The 17,332-nt window shown below is 44.9% G+C and overlaps 1 protein-coding gene across 6 annotated transcripts; it reads left to right on the top strand.

Moving 5' to 3' along the window:
• The first annotated feature begins 5,237 nt into the window (after positions 1 to 5,237).
• LOC136491402 (galacturonokinase-like) lies at positions 5,238 to 11,176 on the top strand. 6 transcript variants are annotated; one of them, XM_066487682.1, is made up of 16 exons: positions 5,243 to 5,595; positions 5,864 to 6,018; positions 6,154 to 6,319; positions 6,409 to 6,522; positions 7,110 to 7,181; positions 7,452 to 7,495; positions 7,727 to 7,835; positions 7,913 to 7,978; positions 8,284 to 8,363; positions 8,645 to 8,744; positions 9,338 to 9,513; positions 9,691 to 9,731; positions 9,811 to 9,839; positions 9,908 to 9,977; positions 10,386 to 10,475; positions 10,605 to 11,176. In XM_066487682.1, the coding sequence occupies exons 3-16, from the start codon at positions 6,296 to 6,298 to the stop codon at positions 10,871 to 10,873; spliced, it is 1,284 nt and encodes a 427-aa protein (XP_066343779.1). In that variant the 5' UTR covers positions 5,243 to 5,595; positions 5,864 to 6,018; positions 6,154 to 6,295; the 3' UTR covers positions 10,874 to 11,176. The 6 variants fall into 6 exon arrangements, with proteins under 6 accessions (XP_066343782.1, XP_066343779.1, XP_066343778.1 ...); XM_066487681.1 differs by lacking the exon at positions 6,154 to 6,319; XM_066487684.1 differs by lacking the exon at positions 6,154 to 6,319 and having other exon boundaries at positions 5,246 to 5,595; positions 5,864 to 6,013.
• The last annotated feature ends 6,156 nt before the right edge of the window (positions 11,177 to 17,332 follow it).

The following is a 17,332-nucleotide window of genomic DNA, read 5'->3' as shown; positions in this document are numbered from 1 at the left end:
TGAGGGGCATTGTGCTCGCCCCGCGGGAGCCATGAAGAGCAACTCTAGTAAAGCGTGTTATTGAGCTACCCTCACTTCTGGGGTAGGTTCTTGCGGCGCCCGACGTGCGGGCTTAGCGGGTGATGCTAATTAGCCGCTGAACCACCAAGTGAGCGGTCGACACAACGGGGACTAGCGTGTTGGCAAACACGTGAACCTCGGGAGAAAAATCATCGTGTCAACTTTGTTCTTCCCATTGGTTTGCATCCCCATTACACAAGCTTGCAATTACTTTTATACATATTAAGCTTGTGTAGTTGCTCTTGTAATTAGATAGCTTGTGTAGCTTGCTAATTACCTTCTTGCTTGTGTAGCATAGAAGTAGCTCCCTTGCGTGGCTAATTTGGTTTTAGTAACCTTGTTAGTCATATTGCTTAGTTTATGTAGCTAAGTATTTGCGCTCTCTAATTAGGCATTGGTTGCCTTGTTATTGAGCATTGCTAGTGAGCTTAGTTAGCTTTGTGCTTTTGCTTACTAGCATATGTAGGAGCTCCCTTGTTGCTTAAAGTACTAGTGGCATAGGTTTGTGTAACCTTGCTCCTAGAATTGTTTAGGAGAGCTCTAACTAGCCCGGCACCTTTGTTGCATAATTGTTATCTTTGCAAGGTGCTAGTGAACATATATAGTGGGGTATAGTCTTAGCTAGACCGATAGTTTTAATTCCGCATTTGTATCGGTTAGCCGACGCGATTAAGTTTTAGAAAAGACTATTCATCCCCCCTCTAGTCGCCATCTCGACCCTTCAATAGCTGCTTGGCTAAAGGAACCTAAGCCTCCTCTGCCTACGGAAGGAACGTACACGTCTTACATCATGTCTGTCCTGCAACCACAACGAGCAGCCGCACGACGTAGCCGACGTGACAGCCTCTGTTGTACAAAATTATGTTAACTGAAAGAATCTAACATATTAATAATATGTTTGAAAGAATATTTTGAATCTCACATCTAGAAAGCTACGCGTGTCATCGTCCCTGACTCTCAGACGAAAGCGCTCAATGTCTTCAACAGAGCATTTGAGGGTATTGCCCTACAACAAAGTTCTCAGTAATAATACTTCTGAATAGATAGCAACAGGTTTTGTTTTATTTTCTACAACAATCTAACATATTATAAGGATGCTATGGCTCGAAGGTGGCACTAACTAAAATAGATACCTCTAACGCATAATGTAATGGTATGCAACTTAACGTAGAAAAATAAGGCAATTGACTTACCACTCTATCCAAGATTGGTCCTGCCTCCACTAGCATTTTTGTACGAGTAGATTGGTCGTACATCATGTATTCATCGTTGAAGGACTCGATGTCGGCGTAGTCATCTTCTATTCACCATACCCTCAACCTACAACGTGTCACACGTTGGTACCAAGCTTGGTGCCGAGTACACCAACAATGGTGCAAAGGTGCATACCCCTCTATCTGCTCTCGCACGACATTAAGTATGCCTTGGTGCCTATCAGATATGATGCCAATCTCCCTGCCAGGCCTAACTACATGTATCCAGACTAGTCTCAAGAACTATCCCCAACTGTCATTGTTCTCCTTCTCAATCAAATCAAATACCAAAGGAACCAACTTGTTGTTCACGTCACAGGATATGGCTATAAGAAGTGTGCCCTGATATTTGCCAATCCAGAACGTACCATCAATGGAGAAGATGGGACGACAGTGCCTAAAGGCCTCGACACACTGAGGGAAGCACCAGAAAGCATGAAAGAATATATGCCTCCCATCCTTCCATGCATTTGGTTTTGGGATGTACTCATAATGCATGCCTGAATTCACTGCTTTGATTGCATTGAAAAGTACTGGCAGCTGCTCGTACCCATCCTCCCAGTTCCCATATATCATCTTCCACGCTCGTTGCTTAGCCCTTCAAGCTTTACCATAAGTTATTACATAACCTCCATACAACGCATCAATGGTCCTGATAATTGTCCTAACCTTCATGTTGGGTTCTCCCGGCAATATTCCCATCAACCGCTTAGCAATGAGGGTAGATGTCAACTGCCGATGCTTCAATATCAGCTCATGGCTAGCATAATTATGTGGCCCGACAACTTTTGTGATCTTCCACTTTCCGGTGACCTTTTGCTTCCTTGTCACATACAACTGTGTAACGGTGCTCCGCATATGAATGCAAGACCTTGTAAGATATCTTTCGTATCACTACAAATGCCTGCAACCACCTCTTCAATGTAGGGAGGTCCTTCAATACCCTCCCATTCTCAATTACCATGTTAGGACCGGCCTCAGGAGCTTCTAGGAGCTCATCATCATGTCCTTCTGCACATGCCTGATCGAAATGAGCAAGATCGCTGAACTCATGAACTCTTGGATCAGGCGGCCAGGAAAGATATGCCTCAGCATCTCAACATCACTCTCTGTCAGCTCTCCAACATGACGATCATCATCAGAATCAAGAGCCCTTGCCATCTCATATGGCTCTGAATCATTCATAATTTCAACACTATTGGAGCCACGGAATCCATCTCCACAGTGCACTTACATAGTAACAGGGGGAACATCCATATTGTCAGGAATGTCTCCTACAATATAAGTAGAGAAATAAGTAAAGAATGAAAGAAATAGATATAAGAAAGAGGGTAAGCTCCCAATAACCATGCGGATAAGACACTTACTCGGATGATTATGTGTCAAAAGGATCTCATGAGGAGGATCTGCCATAACAACATGAGTCTGACAAGCATCTCCAACTACCTCATTGGGGACAGATTGAGCATCGAGAACCGTAGGTGCAACATCCACATCCATATCATGTTCCGAGACAAGAGGATCGAAGTCTGTCTGCTGACCCATTGGTGGAGAAAACTTATGAGGGATGGAATCAACTAACACCCGACACACAACCACGTCTAAACATTGCAGCTGGCTCTTCATAGCCGATCTCACATAGTTCTCCCACTGATCCACACATCTAATTGGGATCATTCGCCTAAGAATGTTGGGAGGAGAACCTAGGTGCAGTACACCCTCAACTGCAATGCCATCATCATCATCTCCAAGGCAATGCAGCTCCTCCCAAGCCCTTGCAACCATCTCACTAAATGAAGGCCTATCATTGAATAGCACATGCACGCTTTGCATGTCAACAAATTCAACATATCCATAGCGATCGCTTTCAACGGTGCCTCCATGATATATGGTCACTAGGTCATCCATCTATTTCAAACACGTAACGAAACACATGTCCTTTAGTCAAAAATACACGCTAACTACTAACGTGAAGGTCTCTAGTATTTAGATAAGTAAATGTATACTATGTACAAAGTACTACATATATACTAAGTACTAAATATATACCTATGTATGTATCTAACTATGCAATAACTATATACAAAAACTAGTTATACCAATATAAGTATCTAAATATCTATCTACCTATTACACCCTAACTATCGTTAACTAAGTACTAAATTACCAATTCAAACGAATAAATTAACTTACTTTACTGTGTAGTCGGTGGAGCGTCAGTGGAGTGCAACAGCAAGCCGTCGGAGTGCCTTGGCGTGCCTGGGCCAGAGCTCCCGCGTGCCTTGGCGTGGCGGGTAGGGGCGGGCACGGCACGACGGACCGTGCAGGGCGGCGCAGGCCGTGGACAGCCGAAGAGGGCGCGAGGGCGCGCGGGCCGCGGACGGGTGGGGCGAGGCGAGCCACGGCGCCGAGTGGCACGGCAGGGCAGGGCGCAGCGGGCCGCGGCTAGGCTGGGCGGGACGACGCGCGACGTGGCGGGCAGGGCGGGCATGACGGCCGGCGAGGGCGCGCGGGCCGCGGACGGGTGGGGGCAGGGCAGGGCCGCGGAGCCGAGTGGCACGGCGGGCGCGGGAGCGGGAGAGGGCGTGACGGCGCGGGCGCGGTCGGGGGGTCTGCGGGCTGGGCAGCGCGGTGCGGGCGGGGCGGGGCGGCACGGGCGCGACGGCGTGGGTGGGGACAGCACGGACGGTTCGGGCGGGGACGGTAGAGAGAAAGAGAGAGAGGAAGAGAGAAAGAAACCGTGGACCCATACGTAAGAGGGCTTGGCGCCAGGATTGTTGGCGCCGAGCTCGGCGCCAAGATCCACGGCGTCGAGCTGGCTACCATGTCAGCGTCTATGGCGCTAACGTGACCCCGAGCTCGGCGCCAGCAACGATGACGCCGAGCAGTGTAAGCTAGGCGTCAACGACGATGGCGCCGAGCTAAGGGTCCAGATTTTGAAATCTTACCTCTAGAGACATATTTGTGATTTTTTTTTAAAAGGGGCTAAAAAATAAAAAATTCGGTCAACACAACCATGCGTCGAAATCAGCAACACATCAGTGCCATGTGACTAGTAAACCACCTTTGGAAGAGTCAAGGAGGTTGGTTTTGTTAGTTGAAGGAGGGCGAATGTCCATTTTTGCTGTTCAGGGAGGAATTCCAGACTAAGACGATAGTTCATTCAGGAGGTAAAAATGATTGTTTTTCCGTGCTATTTTGCCCTCCAGCGCTTGGGCCTTATCAGCTACCAAGGGCCCTTATCTGCAAGCTGGGCATCACGCTTCTGGGCCAAAGCAGACTAGCGCTCCCTGCGTACGTTGGCCGACTAGACTCGTGACGGCCGAGAACAGTCTGGGTCCAACTGGGCCATGACCGCGTCAAAGCAAACCTGGAGCGGGCCTCCGTGGCGACGAGCAAGAGTGGTCTGCTGACGAGCGCATTTGCCATGATCGGAAAGGGAAACGAGCGCATAATCGCATTTGCCATGATCTCTTCTGAAGAAAGAGAACAAAACAAGGACCAATCGCCGTATGCGGCGGCGGCGGATTGGGCTCACGGCAAAAAAAAAAAAAAACGAAACCAGCCAACCGTTTGCTCTGTCCTTTGTCGTTTGTCCCCGTGCCCGTGATCCGCTTCGCGGTCATTTGTCGTGCATGGCCTACAATTACATCCGGTGATGTGAGCGACCTATGCCAGGTGTCCGCCGATGGCAGGTTGCGTGGGTGCAATGCAACAGAGAGAGCACAGCGGCGCACCTCGTCCTTGTGCCTCCACCGTTATCCCGTTATCCGTCCGTCGATGCACCACATCGCCAAAAGACCACAGGCCACCGACGCCACCACTCGCGGTGTCAATCCACCAAAAAAAAAGAAAGCAACCAAACCTTGTTGCGATCTCACGGATGCACTCGCAGGCTGCAGCCATGGACCTCGACCAAATCCGGAGACGCCAATGACTCACGCGACCTATAGCAAAACGACACGCCGAACGAACGGTCGAAACGCACGGATGGGTTAAGCTGACCGCCGAACGGCCGAAGCAATCAAAGCAAATCCCCCGATCCCACCACGTACTGTGCCTTTTTAGGAGCACCACGTAGGATCGCCTCGCCACCCGCACCGCACTCTCTCGCACGGGCCACAGCCCACAGCTCGCGCTGCGCCTTCGCCGGGGCCGCCACCACGCGCGAGGGAGAGAGAGACCACAGCCACAGCCACAGCCACCGGCGGGCGGGATAGGAATGGTGGCGCCGGGGGGAGGAGCAGGAGGATGTCCGGCGCGTTGGCCGGCGGCGGAGGAGGTGAGAGGTTTCCTGCGGCATTGCACCGACATGGGGGGCGGGGGATTCGCATGCGGCTGCGGGCGACGGGCGTTGGTTGTTGGGTTTGCGATCTCGCGGCCGCGTGGGCTTTGCAGCCTCGGGGGGATTTAGGGGTGAAGCCGCGGCCCGGCGATTTCAGATTGTTGGGTGCTGTGGGATGCCGTGGCCCGTGCTCAATTTATTTGTCACTTAATCAATCTCGGAGTAGTTTATCTGGATCCGTTCATGCCGTTTTTGCTTGTTGCAGATGCATCTCTTTTGATTAAGCTTATGCTCCTGAGACGTCTCTCTTAGCTTCGAGTTAATGTGGGAATGCTGGGTGGTGGTTAGTGAGACCTGACTTGGGATAAGACCGTGCCCTGCTTTTGCTTTCTGATGATGTGTCCGGTAGAGGAAAGTAAGGTGCTATTATTTCCCTTTTGATTTGATTGATGAAACAAAAAGGATATCCAGTATGCTTTGTTTGGATAATGGGTTCGCATTGTTGGTTCGGGCCTGGCTATAATGACCTGTACCTTTCATCTTGTCTCAATACAGCCTGAATCTTCCTGGTTTCAACTTTCAAGTAAGCAAGGACCATATGGCTGGCCATTTCTGTGGACAGGAAGGATGTGTGCATATTATTGTGTTATCTTATTTTCTGATGACCCCAGACTGAAATTGATCTTGTCAAAGTTGCATGATCTCAAATGAGAAACCCCATGTTAGTGTAGGGTGGTTGACCTTAAGTTAATCTTGTTGGTTAGTGTATTGCAATGTTTTTCCTTTTACATCATGTAGCTGGTATTGCAGCTTGACATTGCACGGAAGAAGGTGGCGGAGATTAGTGGAAGGGATGAACAAGAGGTTAGGGTTGCTGCTTGCCCCTACAGAATTTGCCCTTTGGGGGCTCACATTGATCATCAGGTGACCTTGTGTTACTATGTTGTTCATTTTTTTTTTCAGAAGATAATAAAGTCACGATTCTAATCGAGAAGTTAAAGTACATGTTCCAGAGATCACGTTGTTTCCATATAAATGGTAATATTGTAGTATTATTCTGTACATATATTGACCTAGTGTCACCTCCAGTATTGATCAGGCTTAGATGATTTCCAGGACAACATTAGGCCACTCCCTGTGCGAATGTTTGTTAGTTGCATCAAGCTATGTATAGTGACAGTGATGAACGAGCTTTATGGCTTGACATTGTGGTGATAACTGATCATCACTAATAAACAAAAAAACCATTTGAGTATTGTTTGGAACATGTTCTGGTATTTTCATTTAGAATATGATGCCTGAATATACTATGCCTTATACTAATTTTGGAAAAAAGTTTCAAAACCTACGGCAAAGACAGTCCAACTGATCAGAGTGCATGAACCCATAATGTCAGTTTGATTAATGCGATTGTCATATTATTACAGTAATAATTGATTTTAACTTCAAACAGTGCATAGACAGTCATCACCCCATAATTGTTATCTAAATTCTCGTCTGCAATCTGGCAGGGTGGAGTTGTCACAGCTATGACCATAAATTATGGGGTACTCCTTGGTTTTGTTCCCTTTAATGGTTCCGAGGTTGGTCAATTACTACATATTACCTAATTTTCTTATTTAAAAAAATCAAGTCAGCTTCTTTGTCCTGAAATAATATATTACACCGCCTTGGCTCCTCGTCACTCCGTGTTTTGGTATTCATGTCTCTGCTTGTTTACATGTTTGGTAAAAATGCATCATAAGCAGAACTTATGGTCCCTGTGCAAAGTTGAAGTTCTTGTGCACTATCATTCATGATTCAGGGCAGTGCTATATTATCTATAAAGTTAGCAAACTTTATTTTTCTTTCAGGTTTTACTTCAATCTGGTCAATTTGAAGGTGTTATAAGATTCAGGTAACACCATAAAAAAATTGTTTTTCCTTGATCAAACTTTTCACTGTGTTTCAGCGTTCCTAACACTGCGTAGTATTGAAAACTAGCCCCATCTGTGGGACAACATCGCTTAGGAAATACTCTAGGTCACTCTGTGTTACAGCTGTAGTTCTTATACCTGAGCTTATTTAAGCTTTCAATACCACCAAGCTAAGATGATCATACATATTCCATCCTTTTCTTTCCCAACAGAGTTGATGACTTGCAAAAGCCTATTGATAAACCTGAGAACATAAACTGGGAAAGTTATGCAAGAGGTGCTGTTTATGCACTGCAGAATAGTGGATATGATCTAAGGAAGGTAACCCATCACATTTATCTTTTAAACAGTTCAGATTGTGTTGTACTTAAAAAATTTTGGCAAATGATTTCTTGTAGGGTATCATAGGATATATTTCTGGTGTGAAAGGTCTTGATAGTTCAGGGCTCAGTTCTTCTGCGGCGGTAAGCTTACTGATATATTGTATACATTTACTGAGTTGATGTTACTTCTAGGCCTATCTATTGCTTGTTGGTAGTGTTAAATTAGGTGCTGGAAGGTGGCAATAATTTTTTATGTGTTTTCATCTCAATGAAACTCTGATATATAACCTGATTAACTTCACAAGCATATAGATTGGAATTTGTCCCAGATCACTGATTTTTTCTCTAGTACATTTCTATTACCCTACAACCTCAAAATGCATTTTAAGAAAATTTGACCAATGATATTGATTATAAGATAACTGTTTCGCTGTTCGCTTCAACAGGTTGGTATCGCTTACTTGCTGGCTTTAGAACATGTAAATGATCTGGTTATATCACCAGTGGATAACATTCAGTTAGACAAGTAAGTTTGTTTGGTTCCCGTTAATAGCCTACAAGGACAAATTTCATGGGTGCATGCACCTGATCGATACCTGTTTTAATTACAAACATCTTTGTCGAACTCGCTGCAAGCCTGCTACCATAAGCTAATGCCTTAGCAATGTCTTAATGCAATAATGTGCTGTTCTTACTTTAGACTTTACTACTTGCTTTATACTAAATTAATTGTTGTCACCCTCTTAGAAGGATATTCATGGTCGTTAGGATTTCAGCTGTCCACTTAACTTTGTTCCTATATGTCAGGTACATTGAAAATAAATACTTGGGTCTCAAAAATGGCATTCTAGATCCATCTGCCATTTTGCTTTCACGGTATGGCTATCTCACCTTCATGGACTGCAAGGTAATACTTTTGCATTTATACGAAGTTTATTTAATTTCTTATTGGTATGAAGAGTTTTTCCTCTAATAATGTTTCAACTTTCAAGGCCACTGAGTTATTTAATAAAACATATATGAGGATATGTTTGCATGATGAACTAGTGCCATAAAACACATATGAGGATATATGTTTCCATAAGTTCAATTGTTGATAAAACTAAACTTTGGGCCCTTTAATTGGGTCAACTCTGCCAAGTGTCTCTTTGTTTGTGCTGTACATGCACATACCTTGTTAGATAGTGTTCATTGCAGTGTTCTCTTTCTCTACTACCTCCAGTCACAAAGAACTTGTTTAGGCCAAGATTTGGTCATACCTTAAAAACTACTATAAACATCAATAACTATTACATTATTTAGTTTCGAAGCGTGAAAGTTATATGTGTTGATTTGTGTTCAAAATATCTCTTATAAGGATTTTAAGACATTATTCTAGAAGTAATTAGTGGTCAAAGATACACATCGAACCGTGCAAAGTTAGACGTGTCAAGTATTTGTGACTGGAGACAATATTACTCATTTGTATTTGTTGTGACTGAGACTCTCTTACTTGAGTAGACTGCTTCACCTTCCTACGTCTGCTTCTCGGAGCTGAGTAAAAGCCAACAGCCTCAGGGACAGCTACCATTCAAGATTTTATTGGCATTTTCAGGACTGCAACATAATCTCCCAAAGAAGAGTGGATATAATATGCGGGTTTTTGAGTGCAAAGAGGCTGCCCGTGCTCTTTTGCAGTGAGTTCCTCTATTAATAACTTAATATAGAGCTATATTTCATCATGCAAACAAATATACTCTTATGTTTTCAATTTTATATGGGTTGACATTTGTGGTTCTTCTACAGTGTTTGTAATTCATTGTCATGTTCAATGTCGTCTGATTCATTGATTATGTTCTTGTTTGAATCCTCAGTGCTTCAGGCTGTGAAGATACGCCGAATATACTTAGCAATGGTACATGATCTAAGTAATATTTCTTGTCGTGGCCCAATGTAAAAGTATAATTTGTCTGACATTTTCTTTGTTATTACAGTTGATCCGGTTGTATATGAGGCCCAGAAGGTAATTATCACTTTCAGGTCCAATTTCTTAACATTTTCACGTCATTCCAACATAATTTATTCCTGCAGTATGTATTAGAAGAAAATCTTTCTAGGAGAGCTGAGCACTACTTTTCTGAAATGAAGCGGGTTACTAAGGGTGAGCTAATCACATATTTGGTGTATATCTTCCTGCAGTATGTTAACAACTTGTTCATGACATATTTCTATTCTCACAAGTACAAAGTGTTAGTTCATATATTGTTTGAAAGATTATTATTTCACCATATTTCAACCACTCACCAACACCGCACATCTTAACAAAGAAATACAGTTTGGCCAGCTCCGGCATCTGCATAAATGTACTGTTTGCATAAGTACCCTTTGTACTCATGAATGAATTGGACTTCTAGTTTACTGACCACTTATTGTTTCGCTTTGATAATACATACAGTTTCACTGGGTATGCTAAAGCTATCCAGCAACAGTTACTCTTTTACTTGTATCTCCACGCAAGTGTCAAATGGTTCTGCAATGGCCTGATAGTTCATCCCCGATCTTTGTTCAGGCAGGGATGCATGGGCTCGGGGGAACCTACAGGAACTTGGACAGCTGATCTCTGCATCTGGTCGCAGCTCCATACTCAACTATGAATGCGGTATGCTACTTGTACTCGAAACACCACCTTGTGCTTCACTCTATAATTTTAATCGTCTCGTTGGCGCCATCATTCTTGTTGATCGTCAGGTAAACAGTACGTGATGCAATGATTTATCTGAAACCGCAGGGAACAAAGAGATGATCCAGCTGTACGAGATCCTGCTGAAGGCCCCCGGCGTCCTCGGCGCCCGGTTCAGCGGCGCCGGCTTCAGGGGCTGCTGCCTGGCGATCGTGGAGAGCGAGCGCGCGGAGGATGCAGCCGCGTACGTCCGTGCCGAGTACGAAAAGGCCCAGCCCGAGCTGGTCTCCAGGATCCCCGCGGATCGCCGCGTGCTGGTCTGCGAGCCCGGGGACGCCGCGCGCGTCATATTGCCCGATCCTCACCTGCGCTCCTGATGGCATGTCGTGTCACAGACGGAGACGGAGGCGGCCGGCGGTATAAATGGAGCTGCTGCTCCCCGTCTCGTTTAGATCTCACGTGCAGTTATATAAGTATGGTGCATTGCATTCGTGTACGTGTCCGTGTTTTGACCATTTCATCCGTTCGTTTTTACGAAGAAGCAATAAGCGTGGCATTGGCCGGTTCGTTTGTGGCAACCCTGTCTGTTTCCGCTGCGTGCAGGAGCGCAGTCGTGTCTAAGAATGAAGAGCGCGTGAGCTCGCGGACGCGTCACGCAATTCAAATTTCGCTTTTCGCAGGTGATCGTGGAGCCGAGACGCGAAGGGTTTGGTTTTGGTTTTTGTTTTTGTTTTCGCTTAGGTACTGTTTGATCACATGGATTAATACCTAGTTGGCTAAAGTTTAGTCCACGAGAATTCAATGGATGGGCTAACAACTAGTCCAGGCTCCAACTAGTTGTTAGTCCACTGGTCCATCTCAAACCCAGCTATTAGGAGCTGAGCTTTGAAAAAAAAAAAAAAACAGGTTACCGCGACAGTTCCACTCACGGCCTCACCCGCATCTGTTCGCAGCTCCGCGCCGGTTCCCCTCGCTTCCGCGTCCGTCCGCTCCGCGCCGTCGCAAGCTACAGCGGAGCCGGGCCCCAAGCCCTGACGCCGGCCTCCTCCGCCTCCCCGCCGAGCCGGCCAGGGCGGCGGCGAGCAGCAGCAACCGGCACCTGCAGCAGTGCCGTCCCCCTCAAGCCTCAACACCCTCCAGCGGCGGCGCGACTCCGGCCCGCAGCAGCGCCGCCCGTGCTGCAGCCATCTCCCTCACGCGGCACCTCTCCGTCGCACACCCCCGCAGCAGCAACGCTCGCCAGCTGCGCCAGCACCCGCCTCAACAGGAGACGCCCTTCCGCGGCATCTCGCCCTCGCGCACTCCCGCAGCATCGACGCCCGCGCCTACGGCCCTCTCGCACGGCAGCTGCAACAGCGTCGTCCCCCTCGAGCCTTAACAGAAGGTATGCTCGGGGCATTTTCTCTTTTTATTTGCTTATTTTTTGCAAATGATATGCAGCCAGTGTATATGCAGTTAAATTTGAATAACATTTATATAGAGTCCTCTGAATTTTCATTCTTTGTCAAGTTGAAAAATCTTGTGCGCACATGATTCTAGCAATAAGCTGAACCAAATTTATTTACAATCATTTAGCTTTCACACACAATGTGTGTGGATGCTATCCGTTCTTGTGATTTATGAAGTCTGAACTCAAAGCATCATATTCTTACTATATTGTTTCTCGGTCTGCTGATGTCCTCGAACTTCCTTCTGATTTATTGCAGGATTTCATTGATATTGATACTGAGACAAGAATACCATATCCAGCTGAACTTGCCGATGGATCCAGAGGTGGGCTTCGATTTTTTTTTTCTCAGTCCGATTCAGTGGTACCTCTGACCAAAGAAAGCGGCATGGAGTTTTTCGCCTCGTCACAAGTGGGTGGCTCACTGATTGGGCATGGCGAGGCCAATAGCGACCTCAACATTGACGCAGAAGATTTCCCAGCTACGGCCACCTTCCAAGACGTCGTGCAGGCTGAGCAAATGAATCCAGTCACTATGGATATTGGCCAAGATGCAGGCACTGGTTCAGGCAGAAGTGCACACATTGCTTCAGGGCGAGGTGCCAACGCCACGGCGCCGTTCCGCGCTCCTCGCACATCTGGAGGTGGCCGTGGACGTGGCCGTGCAGGGGGAGGTGGAGGTCATATGTTTCTGATTACTTTTCGCAGAATCAATCTGAATGGAAGAAGTTAAGAAAGGGCCCCCCAAAATGTTTGGATCAGCTTGAGCAAATGTTCTGTAACGTGGTTGTGGATTGATCATCCTCTTGTATTCCTGGTGAAGAAGATTTTGGGATGGACGAGGACGATGAAGATGATGGTCAGGAAGGGAGCCCAATGAGCATTAGTACCAGGAAGAGGGCTAGTAGCACTGTGACAACAGCAACTAGTCCAGTGAAAAAGACTAAGAGTCCTATGGTTAAAGTCATGAGAGAGCTTACGGAAAGTATGAAGGCTGACAGTGCTTCTACTCAAAAGGTGTTGAATGGTGATCTATGAAGAAATGTCAACAGTTGGCTGTAGAGTGTGGGGCTTCCGAAGAAAGTATTGAATATTTCATGGCGTGTCAGTTGTTTGCCAAAGCTGAGCAGCAGCAGCAGCAGAACAACCTAGTCTTTTAGTCCCAAGCAAATTAGAGGAGGCTAGAGTTAAAATCCATCAAAAGACCCAATTCACACTTTAGCCATTTCAATACCTGCTTTTCAAGCACTCCTATTCAAACATAGATCTCTAGATATATCCCACGTTTTTAAATCTTTTTTTATTACCTTCTCCGATGTCAATTGCGATCTTCATCTACCTCTTATCATATTATTAGCTTGACTTAGGACTCTACAATGCACTGGTGCATCTGGAGGTCTCCTTTGAACATGGCCAAACCACCTCAACCGATGTTGGACAAGTTTTTCTTCAATTGGTGCTACCCCTTAGGCGATCACGTATATCATCGTTCTGAACTCGGTCCATTCTTATGTGACCACAAAGGCCCCGTTCGCTTCGCTGAAAAACAAGCCGAAACACTGTTCCGGCAGATTTGTTGTGAGAGAAAAACACAACAAGCTGAAAAGTACAGATTATAAGAGAAGCGAACAGGGTCAAATCCATCGCAACATACGCATTTCTGCAACACTCAGTTGTTGAATATGTCAAATCTTTGTAGGCCAACATTCTGTTCCATACAACATAGCCGGTTTAATTGACGTTCTATAAAACTTACCTTTTACCTTTTTGTGGTACCCTCTTGTCACAGAGAATGCTAGAAACTTGTCGCCACTTGATCCACCATGCTTTGATTCTATGGCTAACATCCGTATCAATATCTTCAACCCTCTGTAGCATCGATCCCAGATACCGAAAGGTATCCTTCTTAGGCACTACTTGACCTTCCAAACTCACATCTCCCTCCTCCTGTGCAGCTCCGCCAAAGTCGCATATCATGTATTCAGTTTTAGTTCTGCTCAATCTAAAACCTTTAGACTTAAGGGTCTGCCGTCATAACTCTAGTTTCCTATTTACTCCCGCCTGGTTTTCGTCCACTAACACTACATCATCAGCGAACAACATACACTAAGGGATATCCCTTTGTATGTTCTTGGCAACCTCGTCCATTACTAAGGCAAAGAGATACGGGTTTAAGGTTGACCCTTGATGAAGTCTGATTTTAATCGGGAAGTAATATGTGTTACCATCGTTTGTTCGAACACTAGTCACAACATTGTTGTATATGTCCTTGATGAGGGTGATGGGACTTTATGTTGGTCCAAAGCCCACCACATAATATTTCTTGGTATCTTGTCATAAGTCTTCTCCAAGTCAATGAAAACCATGTGGAGGTCCTTCTTCTGCTCTCTAAACCGCTCAATAACTTGTCTTATTAAGAAGATTGCTTCTGTAGTTGATCTTCCGGGCATGAAACCAAATTGGTTTGTTGATATCTGCGTCGTTCCTCGCAGGCGCTGCTCGATGACTCTCTTCTATAGCTTCATAGTGTGGCTCATCAACTTAATTTCCTGATAATTAGTACAACTTTGGATATCTCCCTTATTTTTGTAGATTGGTACCAATATGCTTCTTCTCCACTCCTCAGGCATCTTGTTCGATCGAAAGATATTGTTGAACATCTTGGTTAGCCATACTATAGCTATATCCCCAAGACATCTCCACACCTTGATTGGGATACCATCAGGGCCCATCGCTTTGCCCCTTTTCATTCTTTTCAAGACTTCTCTAACCTCCGATTCTTGAATCCTCCGCATAAAGCGTCTGTTAGTGTCATCAAACGAGTCGTCCAGCTGAATGATGGTGTTCTCGTTCTCACCATTGAACAATTTATCAAAATACTCTTGCCATCTATGTCTGATCTCATCCTCCTTCACCAAGTGCTGCTCCCTCTCATCCTTTATGCACTTGATTTAGTTGAAGTCCCTTGTCTTCCTATCGCGAGCCCTAACCATCCTATAAATGTCCTTCTCTCCTTCCTTGGTACTCAAACGTTGGTAAAAGTCCTTATAGGTCTGCCCCTTTGCCTCACTCACCGCTCGTTTTACCGTCTTCTTTGCCAAAGCTGAGCAACGCCAGATTTTTTTGGACATCAGCAGCAACGAAGCACGGTTCTTGCACTTGAAGCGGTGGTGTCGGATGAAGAATATGTACTCAAACTGAGTACTGAAGTGTCAGCTATCATAGAACCTTAGGTTCTCTGCATTAGATTGCATTAGAAACTCGTTTTGGACTTTCAGTTTGCATGTGTGTCAATATCTGGATTATAAATTATGAACTTGTCTTTTTATGTGTGTGAACGAGTCTTCCAGATTTTCCATGATTATTATCTTTATTGTGATCTGGTACTTATTTAATATGTGGCATTGATGCTAATATGTGGCTGCATATGTGTGTGATCTGTTATTATCATGGTATTACCATGTACGGTAATCTCACATGTGTTTTACTTAAAATTTGGATGTAGATAAACTTTTCATCCAGTGATGAGGAAGACGACATACAGCAGCTTGCACTGGCTCATCGGAGGAAGATGCAGCGCTATGGTACAATTGCTTGCATGATTGGTACGTACTACTATGAAACTTTCATGAACAAGGCTGAGATGAGGCAACCTGCGCTTTCAGGAATCCATTGGGTTAATCGAACATTAAAAAATCCCACAGCTTGTTTCAATACGTTTAGGATGAGTAGGCCTTTATTTGTTTGAGTCATCGTATGGCTTGAAGTCATCCGAAAAGATGTCTTCTGTGGAGGTTTAGCGATGTTTTTGTGGATGGTTGATGCCCCACAATCAATCGATTCGAAAGGTCAAAAGAAACAGTTAATAGAAAATTCGAAGAAGTATTGCATAGTTTGTACAAGCTCTCAGCTGATATTATCAAGCCTAAAGACCCACAGTTTAGGATGGTTCATCCAAGATTACAAGCTCCTCGGTTTGCACCATATTTTGATAATTGCATTGGAGCAATTGATGGAACACATGTTCCTGTTGTGGTGCCTACTTCGAAGGTCCTTCAATTCGTGAGTCGAAAGGGCTATACTTCTCAAAATGTGTTAGCCATTTGCGACTTCGATATGAGGTTCACCTTTGTTGTCGCGGAATGGCCTGGATCGGTACATGATATGAGAGTGTTTAACGATGCCATACACAAATATGGTGACAAGTTTCCGCATCCGCCACCAGGTAGAAGGACCTTGTTGCATCTCCTCGTACTTGTGTCCATATTTTAAGATGCCTATTGTTCATTTTTGTACTAAATGCATTCATACCATTATATAGGGAAATTCTATCTTGTTGACTCAGGATATCCTAATCGGTTGGGTTATCTTGCGCCATTCAAAGGGACCAAATATCATTTACCTGAGTATCGACAAGGGCCAAGACCAATAGAGAAAAAAGAGGTATTCAATTATGCTCATTCATCACTTCGAAATGTCATCGAGCGTTCTTTTGGGTATTAAAGATGAAATGGTGGATTTTATTGCACTTACCAAGCTATCCTATGGTAAAGCAAAGCAAAATAATACTTGCTTGCATGGCTCTTCACAACTTTATTGGAGAGAGCAAAATAGTAGATCCTGGCCCTGTTCGTTTGGTTGAAATTTTGGCCTATGCTAATGCTTATGTTGATTTATTGTGAGGGGAAAACACTGTTCGTTCGCTGAAAAGTGCTACTGAAGTATTTTAACAGGTGTGATCTTGATGAAAACTACGTGCCATTTTCGGAGTCATCATCATCTCGACAGAGGCAAGCGAACAATCATGTGGGAGATGAGGACCAAAGTATGAACGATTTCCGTGATAATATTGCTAATGCTTTGGTACCTAGAAGAGAACAGTAGCTACCTATGTGTGTTTCAACAATTTAATTTGTATGAACAATTTCATTTGTATGAATTATTTGTACTCCTAGATCGAACAAGTGCACTGCAGTATTATTTTAATTTACACTTATTTTATTGTCAGCATTATTTTAATACAAAATAATGTTTACAATTCCGGCGAAAACTGATGGCGAGCACGCACACAGGACAAGCAACCAGCGGGAGCTTTGCAAGCAGCCAGCGTCAACTGCAGGTGGACAGACGGACGTAAACTACCAGGGGTATAAACGACTTTGTGTTAAGATAGTACTACTTATTAGTCTGGGGATCAAACAGAACTGAACTAATTACTAATCAACTAATTACTAGTTAGCTATTCACTAGTCCTAGCTAATCACTAGCAATAAGTTGAGTAAAAAGAAGCGGAACTAGTCCAGTAGTCTTTGCCACTGCGCTTGGTCCTTGCCGTTGCGCTTGGAACTCTACTGGATTAGTACTCTCCGTCCAGTTTGTAAGACATTTC

The sequence above is a fragment of the Miscanthus floridulus genome, chromosome 11 (assembly GCF_019320115.1).
Source record: "Miscanthus floridulus cultivar M001 chromosome 11, ASM1932011v1, whole genome shotgun sequence".
In the NCBI taxonomy this organism is placed as follows: domain Eukaryota; kingdom Viridiplantae; phylum Streptophyta; class Magnoliopsida; order Poales; family Poaceae; genus Miscanthus; species Miscanthus floridulus.
Note: the sequence above shows the minus strand (reverse complement) of the source record. Positions and strands in the feature narration are given on the sequence as shown.

Coding starts and splice junctions, on each gene's coding strand:
- LOC136491402 (XM_066487680.1), top strand. CDS start 5,536: ATGGTGGCGCCGGGGGGAGGAGCAGGAGGATGTCCGGCGCGTTGGCCG. Junction 7,496..7,726: donor GAAGGTGTTATAAGATTCAG/GTAACACCATAA, acceptor CTTTCCCAACAG/AGTTGATGACTTGCAAAAGC. Junction 9,978..10,385: donor AATGAAGCGGGTTACTAAGG/GTGAGCTAATCA, acceptor ATCTTTGTTCAG/GCAGGGATGCATGGGCTCGG.